General features: G+C 36.0%; 1 protein-coding gene across 1 annotated transcript in view; it reads left to right on the forward strand.

Annotated features, from left to right (window-relative positions):
• The window catches only part of myo3a (myosin IIIA), a 97,613-nt gene that overhangs the window by 41,153 nt on the left and 44,395 nt on the right, over window positions 1-12,065 (forward strand). Inside the window, 3 exon segments of the mRNA XM_055182262.2 lie at window positions 1,179-1,324; window positions 10,686-10,751; window positions 11,047-11,202. Coding sequence (XP_055038237.2) covers window positions 1,179-1,324; window positions 10,686-10,751; window positions 11,047-11,202 — 368 coding nt within the window.

Below are 12,065 nucleotides of genomic sequence, written 5' to 3' on the forward strand. Positions count from 1 at the left end.
AATACTTAGGTCACTTTTGCAAAACTCTTCACACGGTGAGCACAACAGAAGTCTATGTGGAATAAATTGAGGATCAATTATCATTAATTTGGCACAAAATGCATTCAATGACTACATCTCTCAAATTTCATGAATTCTTTTCTCACTCAGACACAACAACTGACAAAACTCTTTGTACGTACAGACCAATTTGCACATGCTTACATACTGTTTTCAAAACTGTTAAACTTATGTTCAAAACAATAACATAATACAAAACTAAATAAGACTACATTTCTACAGTTATATTAATAAATTAATGAAATATATTTAAAATCTTAACATTAAATGCTATAAAACATTACTATTGTATCTGTATCAGTGGAAGGTGTGTATACAAATTCTTGTATTTTGTAATTACTCTGAGCAAAAAAAGAAAAGAAATAAATGACATAAAATATTGACAAAATCTGCATCATGTTTCATTCTAGTAACATATATTGCAGTGAATTATAAACAGAAATGTGTCCTTGTTTTACACAAGAAAACGCTGTATAATGCTACATGTTGTTAGTCATTGTAAGTCATTGTTTTGTGGGTGACAAAGTGTGTTTGTCGGCTGTCAACCTTTGCTAGTGTTCTGGAAGAATGAGTTGATTTGAGACCTGAATAAAGTGTTTTGGTAGTTGTAGTGCATTTTGAATGTGAAATGAACTGCTTTGCCAAACTGAAAGTTGGTTAGGAGAACTGTGTGAAGAGTTTAGCAAAAGTGACCTAAGTATTGAGAAATGTGTCCTAGCGTCTGTAAAAAAAACTGTATATACTATAGCAGGAGTCTCCAACCTTTTTGTGAGCAAGGGCTACCACAATGGATAAAACGATCTGTAGGGCTTCTTGATTATAGTCTACTGAAAACTTTTTAGTTTTACTTGTTAATTTTATTTTATTTTACTTGTTGATATGTTTTAGTACTGTTTAAAATTTTAACATACGTAAACCAAGCCAAGCTAATATAAAGAATATATAATAAATAAATAGTACAATTGAGACTATAGAATTTGCTTTGGTGGGCACCTCACAGACTCTGTAGAGACCCCTGTACTATAGTATATAGATGATTTAATTGCTATAGGATTTTGGTGTCGTCATCTTCACACTGTGTTGTGGTAATGATTTTTACTAAATGTGTTTGTGATCAGGTGATTGCTTGTGAACAGCAGCTGGACTCCACATATGATGAGCGCTGTGATATCTGGTCTCTGGGTATCACAGCTATAGAGCTGGGTGATGGAGACCCGCCCCTCGCAGACCTTCATCCAATGAGAGCTCTCTTCAAAATTCCAAGGTAACAGATGCATTTTTATATTTTCCCACATGCGAGATATATTGTGGTCCATTTCTCTCCCAACCTGATGTTCAGATACAACAGACGTTTGATTGTTATGTTAAAGTCACTTTTCATATTCACTGTCAGTTTGTGTGGCCAGTATATGGGATAATTTGTGATTTTAGCATGAAGATGGATGACACTGCTGTATTTTTGGGCCTTGAAGCTGTCAGAAGTCTTTTTACATTAGGGCTGCTCCCTGAAGTATATAAAACGCTAATCTTCGTGGATAAAAGAAAGAGGCCGGAGCATTTTTCTTTCAATTGTGCGACAACCTATCTGAAGGTGAAGTTTGATTGCTTTCCATTTTCAAGTTCACTGTTCTAACTATTGTCATCTTGATGGCACAGCACTTTTGGGTTTTAACACAACTTTACAAATGGACACGACACACATCTAGTGAACACTGTGCTGTCATAGTGGTTCACTTGTGTAGTGGGGGTGAACCATCAGAAATCATAGAGAGGTGTAGTAATGTTTCTGACTGCTCATGTACAGTCTTGTTCAAAATAATAGCAGTACAATGTGACTAACCAGAATAATCAAGGTTTTTATATTTTATATTTTTTATTGCTACGTGGCAAACAAGTTACCAGTAGGTTCAGTAGATTCTCAGAAAACAAATGAGACCCAGCATTCATGATATGCACGCTCTTAAGGCTGTGCAATTGGGCAATTAGTTGAAAGGGGTGTGTTCAAAAAAATAGCAGTGTCTACCTTTGACTGTACAAACTCAAAACTATTTTGTACAAAAAAAAATTTCTGGGATTTAGCAATCCTGTGAATCACTAAACTAATATTTAGTTGTATGACCACAGTTTTTAAAAACTGCTTGACATCTGTGTGGCATGGAGTCAACCAACTTGTGGCACCTCTCAGCTGTTATTCCACTCCATGATTCTTTAACAACATTCCACAATTCATTCACATTTCTTGGTTTTGCTTCAGAAACAGCATTTTTGATATCACCCCACAAGTTCTCAATTGGATTAAGGTCTGGAGATTGGGCTGGCCACTCCATAACATTAATTTTGTTGGTTTGGAACCAAGACTTTGCCCGTTTACTTGTGTGTTTTGGGTCATTGTCTTGTTGAAACAACCATTTCAAGGGCATGTCCTCTTCAGCATAGGGCAACATGACCTCTTCAAGTATTTTAACATATGCAAACTGATCCATGATCCCTGGTATGCGATAAATAGGCCCAACACCATAGTAGGAGAAACATGCCCATATCATGATGCTTGCACCTCCATGCTTCACTGTCTTCACTGTGTACTGTGGCTTGAATTCAGAGTTTGGGGGTCGTCTCACAAACTGCCAGTGGCCCTTGGACCCAAAAAGAACAATTTTACTCTCATCAGTCCACAAAATGTTCCTCCATTTCTCTTTAGGCCAGTTGATGTGTTCTTTGGCAAATTGTAACCTCTTCTGCACATGCCTTTTTTTAACAGAGGGACTTTGCGGGGGATTCTTGAAAATAGATTAGCTTCACACAGATGTCTTCTAACTGTCACAGTACTTACAGGTAACTCCAGACTGTCTTTGATCATCCTGGAGGTGATCATTGGCTGAGCCTTTGCCATTCTGGTTATTCTTCTATCCATTTTGATGGTTGTCTTCCGTTTTCTTCCACGTCTCTCTGGTTTTGCTCTCCATTTTAAGGCATTGGAGATCATTTTAGCTGAACAACCTATCATTTTTTGCACCTCTTTATAGGTTTTCCCCTCTCCAATCAACTTTTTAATCAAAGTACGCTGTTCTTCTGAACAATGTCTTGAACGACCCATTTTCCTCAGCTTTCAAATGCATGTTCAACAAGTGTTGGCTTCATCCTTAAATAGGGGCCACCTGATTCACACCTGTTTCTTCACAAAATTGATGACCTCAGTGATTGAATGCCACACTGCTATTTTTTTGAACACACCCCTTTCAACTAATTCAACTAATTGCCCAATTGCACAGCCTTAAGAGCGTGCATATCATGAATGCTGGGTCTCATTTGTTTTCTGAGAATCTACTGAACCTACTGGTAACTTGTTTGCCACGTAGCAATAAAAAATATACTAAAAACTTTGATTATTCTGGTTAGTCACATTGTACTGCTATTATTTTGAACAAGACTGTACATACTGCAGGTTGTCTATGTCAGGTTTGTCTCATGAATCTAATTCTTTGTAAACAAACCTTATTCCTCATTTACAGTGAGAGCGAGTAACACAATATGACACAACTAGAACACACCCATTGTAACTCCTTATTTGCATGTTCACTAAATGGTTAGCTCAAGATTTACATTGAGATGTTTAGATACATTAGAGACATTTATGTTTAGAGCTGTATGAGGTTTATATTTCAGACTTCGGTCTATCTGTTTGTCTGTCAGGATCCTGCCAGATTCCTGTTTTGTATTTAGATCTAATTCAGCATGGCATGGTTCTGACAGTACAATGTTCTATGTGGGAGATGCATGGTTTTACTATTGGTTTATTCTGACCATGCATTTCCCGGGTCTCTTCACTTTTTTCCCGATCCCTTACTTGTAATTATTATCTATGTGTATGTAATTTATTTTATCCCTATTTAAGAGCCCTTGTGTTTGTTGCTCATTACGGATTCGTCTGATCTTTCGTGCCTTGTTACCTGTAAGTTTTGCCAGTTAGTTTCATGTCCCAGTCGATGTCTAGTGTTTGTTTATTTTGAGGTTTAGTGTAGTATTGTTTGACTTGTGTTTGCCCTGTTCTGTTTGCCCCTCTCATGGGTTTTGTTTTCTGTTTGTTTTTTTGTATTTAACAAATTATTATCGTTATTATCTTGTTTTCTTAAATTTCATTTGTTTGTTATAGGGTGCTTCGCCTCTGAAAAAATAATTTAATTTCAGTTTATGTCACACTGTACTTGCTGGCAATATGTCACATTGTAAAAGTGTTGTTTTAAAGCTTTCTGTTCATACCCAAATGAAAAAAAAATATTTTGCACTTCATATTTACTACAGACTGTAATTAAATAGATGGAGAGCGGTGTAAGTTGTCACACTTTTCACATTGTCTAACATTTACTGAGCATCATACATCACAATGGTATAATTCTCATAACAAATGAGAGAAGGAAGTCTTGGGCACATATTTTGAATTCATTAGATTTTCATATCTTATCTCATTACGGAATTGTAGACTTGAATAAAAATGTTTCACTTGTGACAATTTGCCCCATTAGCGGGTAAATTGTCACACTAGATTATCTAAAAAGAACACAACTACTTAATTGTGATTATTGATTTTAGTTTTTAAATTCAAACCAGAACTCGAAATATTAACTCTAGGGCTTTACACACTGCGCTTAATCCTGAGTTATTTTTGTTCTAAACCCTGCTTATAAGGATCGTTTCAAAAGTTTCATTTAGAAGCGGAGTTATCCCTGAAATTAACCCCGGAAGCAGGGTTAGCCCTGGTTTTGTGTGGTAACACTGCATTGTGGTGCAAACGTACGCAGTGTGATAGGAAGCAGGTTTACAATGTTATGAGCCCACTTAAACATAGCTGAAGCAACTAATTAAGGTGTTTGGGGTTGCTTGATAATTACAGACAGGTGTATGAGCAGGGTTTCAGACACCTGACCTATGGTTTAGGAATGCACAGTGTGAAACGTCAAATTATGAATACCTAGAGTTATCTCTTAACCCCTGGTTAAGTACGAACAGTTTGAAAAGCATGTGACGACTTGCCCCAAACTGACATGTGTGCTAATGTTGGCTAAATCTAGCTCCACATAGCACGTCAGCTAAAGTATCAAAAGACACGTTATTGTCTCCTATATTTTGTGCAAAATAATAATTTGTACCATTTATCCCTAACAAAGATGTATTGCATAAATTTAAAGTGATTTTTTTTTAACTTTTTAAACAAAAAAATAAGAAAATTGTGCTAATGTCAGATTAGAGCAATCTTGACCACATGTGATCACAAAAATTACTATTGAAGAAGTCATCAAACAAAGCAGCTATTTGATTTTTGAGATAGAGCCACTAGTGTTGGATTTATGAACAGTGTGACAACTTACCCCTGTGACAAGTTACCCCGCTCTCCCCTACTATAGGCATACTATACTGTAGGTCATTATTTTAACCTACCAAATATTAAAGTAGGGTATCCACATCATTTACTACAGTTAATTCATTGGTTAATACTACATATACTATAGTATACGGTGTAGTAATTACTATAACTATACTACAATATATTTTACAGTAGTTATACTACAGTTTACTATAGTAAATATTAAAGTATACTACAGTGTTTTTGTGTGGGTATTTAAAATAAAGGGCCAAATTTAAGCTTTAATGTTTTTAAATCTTTAGTATATACTCTTTTTTTTCAGTTTTTCGGTAAAACACATTACTTTACATTCACACATTTCATCTTAGAGTAGGTCTGGTGGGTGGAGAGCTGGTTTATGGCAGCACCAGACCAGTGGCTGATGGCAGGAGCTCCAGTGTTACATTTGTGTGACCTAAATTAGAGCAGACTTAGCCTTAAGCCCTGGATGAATCATGTCTGTCTCTGCTATCCCATCAGTAGAAGACAAGAGAAATACACACATATACCCAGAATACAGAGGGTCGAGTGTGAACGTTCAACAGAAAGAAAGATTTAATGAGTGCTAAACTCATGGATACATGTAAATGTATTAAATATTTTGAGATATAGGAATATCAAAGATTTGGGAATCAGCTGTTGTCACCTTGGACCAATGAGCAACCATCCCAGAACACCCTAGCAACCACATAGCAACCTGCTTAAAGCAACAACACACTGGCCGTTTCTCAATGTCAAGGATACTTCCTTGGCAGGACTGGTCCTTATAAGTCACTTCCTTCAGAGGATAGGCGAGGCTCCTCTGAAGCATTCGGAGAACACGTAAATGGAACAGGCTAGCAAGTGCACATCATTGCGTCAAGATGCCATTGCCAGTCAAGATGCTTTCGGTGCTGCGCGCATAGGATTTTGGGTGAATTTAGCGTGCGAAGAGCGCGAAGGAAACACATATGCTTCCTTCCTGTATATGGGATATTTCTCGAACGAAGGACTCAGTCCTTGGCTGAAATTCCGAGGATCCTCAACATTGGAACAGTCCTTCAACGGACGTCGATGACGTAGCATCCTTGAAATTCTGGCTTATGAGGATTCTTCATTGACATTGCTACTGAAGCAATGCCAAGACAACAACAGCCTAGCAGCAGCATAGCAATATGCTAAAAACCATCAAGAAAAGCTTAGTTAACGATAAACAATTGAAATAGACAAACATAAATTGTTAACTATTTGGTGATAGTGACAGCTACCAAAATAAAAAAACCACATTAAATTCTGTTATACCAGTTCCTCCGTATTTACCTATCTCACCGGCGGTTTTTAGCTGCAATCTGTTATTTTTTGCTGCTGTGTTTTAATGCTTCTGATAAGAATGCATTTTAATAGTCCAAACGTTTCTCCAAGCCGTTTCCATTTCACCGCCTGACACCCGCTGTTTGTGTGGGCCATTGTGTGTGATAAGCAGAGATGTATGCCCCCCTCCCATTACGGTAATTAATCGCTGTCAGAGGCACAGAAAGATGCTCGGTCCTGATGCGGTAGCCGTTGAGTTGGAGTACACACCTCTTCAGCCCTGCTCTCCCCCTGCTAATAGCCCCCTTCAACAGGACCCCAAATGATGGCTAATTAGCTCTATTGTTCCACAGCGGGAACGCTTGTCAGGTCCTTGGTGAAACAGTTAAGTGTCTATCTGCTTATCTACATGTACGGGGAAAAGCTTTCTGGCAGCCTTTATGAACAAAGCTTCAAAAACCGCTGAAAAAAGCTGTTTCACTCACACAACCTCTCTGTCACTGAAAAAAAATCTTTTTTCATTACAGAGGAGACTGGAGCGTTTATTTACAATTAATTACATCATATTTCACAAGAACATTTTTAAAATGAAGATGTTAAGATGTTTCTAACACACACTTTAAAGCTGTGTATATATATATATATATATATATATATATATATATATATATATATATATATATATATATATATATATATATATATATATATATATATATATATATATATATATATGTATATATATATATATATATATGTATATATATATATATATATATATATGTATATATATATATATATATATATATATATTAGGGCTGTCAAAATTAACGCGTTAATTACGCGTTAACGCAAATTCATTTTAACGCCACTAATTTTATGAACGGAGATTAACGCAACGCGCAATTTCTGTTTGACCCTTGGTCCAGCCCATAGTTGAATGAACAGAGACGCAGACAAATGTGACTCTCTCTAAATGAGTAAAAGGTTTTTATAGAAATAAGAACATTAAGCAAATCGTCTACCAAATCCAATGCTCTAAATGCTCGTTGGACATCTGATATGATCTTTATTTATACGTCTGAGAGGTGTAACGTTACCGTCCTCCTAAGGCTTAATCTAATACAAAAATGCGTCTCAATTCATTTTGGTTTCGCTTTTATGCATGACTTATAAAATAGACTGCAGGACTTGCTTGATGTTAAAATAGTCATTAAGAGAGATAAAGTTCGGTACCTGATTAATGTTAAAGAGTTATTAAGAGCGACAAGACTCAAAAGCGATCCCCTCACGCTGACTGACTGATATCTGAAGCGCGTGCACACAGACGCGCGTGCACGCGACCCGGATATATAGACATCTACACAAAATAACAGTTTTACAAATATCTGCTTTGATAAGAATTCACGCAGGTAGGTTCTATCATAGATATGTATAAAGGCTGGATGGCTCAAGGCGGAGTCCCTAACGGCATCACCTGGCGGCCATCTTGCGGCGGGGTGCTCGCTCGCTCGTAGCGTTGAGTTGAGTGGTGCAGGTGCTTTTAAATGACCATTACTTGCTCAATTTTCTACCGATTTTCAAACGGTTTGGGTTTTTACAAACGTTGGATGCTTTAACATGTTTCATGAATTTATTTTTTATTTTTAGTATAGGTATGCAGTGTCATAGGTACATCTTTGACGTTTATAACAAACCAAACCGCCTGAAAATCGGTAAAAAACTAAGCAAGTTATGGTCATTTAAAAGTACCTGCATCATTAAAACTCAATGCCACGAGTGAGCGAGCGCCCTGTCGTAGGATGGCCGCCAAAATGCGGACGTTGCACTCAATTGGCCAGCAGCGCGGACGAGCCATCTAGCCTTTATATACATATCTATGGGTTCTATAATCTGTTATGTTTTAAGTAAATGTTTGGTTAACTGTTGGTTAAAAATATCTGATGTGTATTAGATCACTTAGATTTTAAGCAGTCTGTCTCAATGTCAATCAAACAAAAGGAAAAAAAGTTGAACATACATTGATGATGTTTTTGCTTTGTGTGTGCTAAATCTATTAGTTTTACCAGTGATTTTAAGGTATTGATGTGGTAATATAATGTATGGATGTGGACATTTTTGTGGTAATTTGACTCTTTCAACTTCAAACACGTGTAGTTCTGTCATATTTTGTTATATTTCAACAAATCATGCATTGTTCTATGTTTTAATAGAGAATGTCAAAATATGAACAACTATTTTTTTTAAATTTGCTAATTCCGACTCAACTTGCCAGCACAAGTCACAAATGATGCAGCAGCAAACAAAAATGGAGAAAGAAAAATCTTCTGAAAGGAAAATTCATATACAAAACAATGGCTGGTGATTCTGTTAAAATGTAAACAGGCTGTTGTTAACATACATTTGCATAAAGCATCTATATATGTATATATGATTAGAATATTAAAAACCTGAAAAGTGTTAAATTAGGGTAAATTTAGAATGGATAAAAATGTGCGATTAATCTGCGATTAATCGCAGTTAACTCATGAAATCATGCGATTAATCTAGATTAATTTTTTTAATCTATTGACAGCCCTAATATATATATATGTATCTCTCTCAAGGGTTTTTTTCCCTCCTAGGAGTCTTCCCCCTGGACTAGCCAGGGGGGTTTTTCTCCTAGGGGTTTTTTTCATCCCCTGAAGAGTCCGCCACCTTTGGCTTAACTTACTACTTTACTGTATGCGTTACATTATTACTATGCTTGTTTTTCTATGCTTTTCATACATCTATTAATGTACAGCTGCTTTGAAACAATTAACTATTGTGAAAGCGCTATATAAATAAAATTGAATTGAATTGAATTGTTTCGCTAGGATAAGAGAAGATGTAAAGCTGGGTATCATCCGCATAGCAGTGAAAACTTATGTTATGTTTCCTGATGATGTCTTCTAGAGGTAACATATATAAAGAGAACAGGATAGGACCTAAAACTGATCCCTGCGGTACGCCGTATTTAACAAGGGCGTGATATGATTCTTCCTCATTTACATAAACAAAATGATAGTGATTTAGACTCTTAATGGATTCTGCCCAAAAAGTGGTATTTCTGAATGCCCCGAGGCTAGGATTAAGCAGATTTGAAGCGAAAGTATTTTTATGAATGTATAATATGTGCCAAGAGCATTTGGTTAAAATCATTTTCTCATTCTTGATGAAGGTGCATGGTGTTTAGCGGCTTTTGTATCCTAGGTCCTCGTATGTGAAACATTCTGTTGCTGGTCAGGGACCATTTTGTCCAGCGGAAATGCTTAACGTAGAAGCTGCGTTGATACATATTTTTTGCTTTAATATTTGTAATGTGTGTTAACCGTTTTATAAAAACAATAAGGTACTCAAGTCACTGTTGAAGGGGTTGCGTTGACTCTGCTTCACGTCGTGCCTTACAATACCCTTTAGCTGTGAGTTATTCATGATACAGCACAGCCTCTCATACCTTATTGCTTACATAGAATACAAATTAATATATGAAATAAAGACAAACATATCAAACCAGCATTTAATAAACTAAAATAACAACATAATTAAACACATCTGACATATCACCATAACGCAGTTCAACATTTAATTTAAAATGCATGCAAGTGTATTTCTGTTGTGTTCACTTGTTTACCCATCTGTTATGATAAATATATCGATACAGGATTTTTATTTGGATGATTAAATTTAAAAAATGTTATCATAGTCTAGAAATGTATAGACGACTTTATATTTATTTGTGTTGAGGCTTAACAGTTGAAATTATTCATCTCAACAGCAATCAATTTTAGACAGTAATCTAATAATCACATCAAGCGAGGAATGTTTTCCTTTGGAAATTAATGGCATTCATTTACAGTAAGCAGTTCTCTTTCTCACAAATCTCTTTCTATTTATCTCTTTTTACCCTGCACAGAAATCCTCCACCAACCCTACACCAACCAGAAATCTGGACTCCTGAATTTAATGATTTCATATGCAAGTAAGTTAAACAGGTTAATTTTTGTTTATGTTTTTCCTCTCGACAAAACTTTGGCTTTTTCTTCTTCACTTATTTAGGAAAATACTGTAGGTTAATTGCTCTCCAGCATCTCATAATGTCTTTTGTCATACTTTAATTAGCCTCCCGCTGCTTAGCTACAACATTGTAATTGAATTCCTCTTTTCAACCTTTAGTTTCTTTAGTCTTTTCGTGAAACAAGTTCTTATCAGTTCCTATTTTATGTAACATCTATGGACATTTCAGCACTCTCACATTTTTGATTTTGTCCCTTTAGGTGTCTGATAAAGGATTTTGAGCTTAGACCTAATGTGTTTGGCCTTCTTCAGCATGTCTTCATCAGACAGATTGTGGGGCGAGAGAAGACGCTGCAGAAGCAGCTGATGGAACTGATCGACCTTAACCAGCAGATGGGCGTTATCGAGAAAACAAGGTACAGCAACGGAGGAAAATTGAATCAGCTCTGGTTTTGTGAGTCATTAAAAGTTTTTTACTTTGCACAAACATTACTTTAAAATGTGTTTAAAATGTGTTTGTTATTCGTGCAATTTGAATGTGCACATTCATTCTCTCCTAAATCGGTTTTGTTCCTACAGTAAATAAGTGGGTGATATTTTCAAGAAATATGTTTAAAATTATGTGAGATAAAGGTGCAGAACATATACAGTATGTGGTTCTTTAACAAATAGGGCAATCCAACAGGAAAATAAGTAAAAAAAATGATCTTAAGTGAAAAAGATCTTGTAGAAAGATAAACAGTTAAGAGTTTGGTAAGATAATCGTGGTGGGTATTGCATACAATTTAAAACAATTCTGCACAAAAAGGCCAAAAATGTTAAAAAAACAGATAGGGACCGTTAATCAAATCTTGCATACACCCCACAAAAGAGCAAATAACCCAACCCAGTCTCACGGAGTTGCGTATACATAGCACAAAGTGTAAATATTGTGCAATACATACTGTATGACAAATTTCACTTTGGCGTGCATATGATACGCCAGTCCTTCCCATTCACTTAAACGGTGCATCTTTTTTTGTCATTTTATTTATTGGTTTCTCAATTTTTTTGCAATTTTTTACCGTTTTCGCTTGGGTTTAGGGTTAGAACAACTTTTTGTTATATAAAAATGACATCCTAACCCAAACCCCAATTCTAACCCCAACTTCAAGCGACCATGGCTTAAATATAGACAAAAACATGGAGAAACCCGTATATTAAATAACCTCCTTAAGCAAATTTCAAATCTAACCCTAAAACCAAGCGAAAATGGTTTAAAAACAGAAAAAATTTGAGC

Source organism: Misgurnus anguillicaudatus, chromosome 25 (genome assembly GCF_027580225.2).
Source record: "Misgurnus anguillicaudatus chromosome 25, ASM2758022v2, whole genome shotgun sequence".
Classification (NCBI taxonomy): Eukaryota; Metazoa; Chordata; class Actinopteri; order Cypriniformes; family Cobitidae; genus Misgurnus; species Misgurnus anguillicaudatus.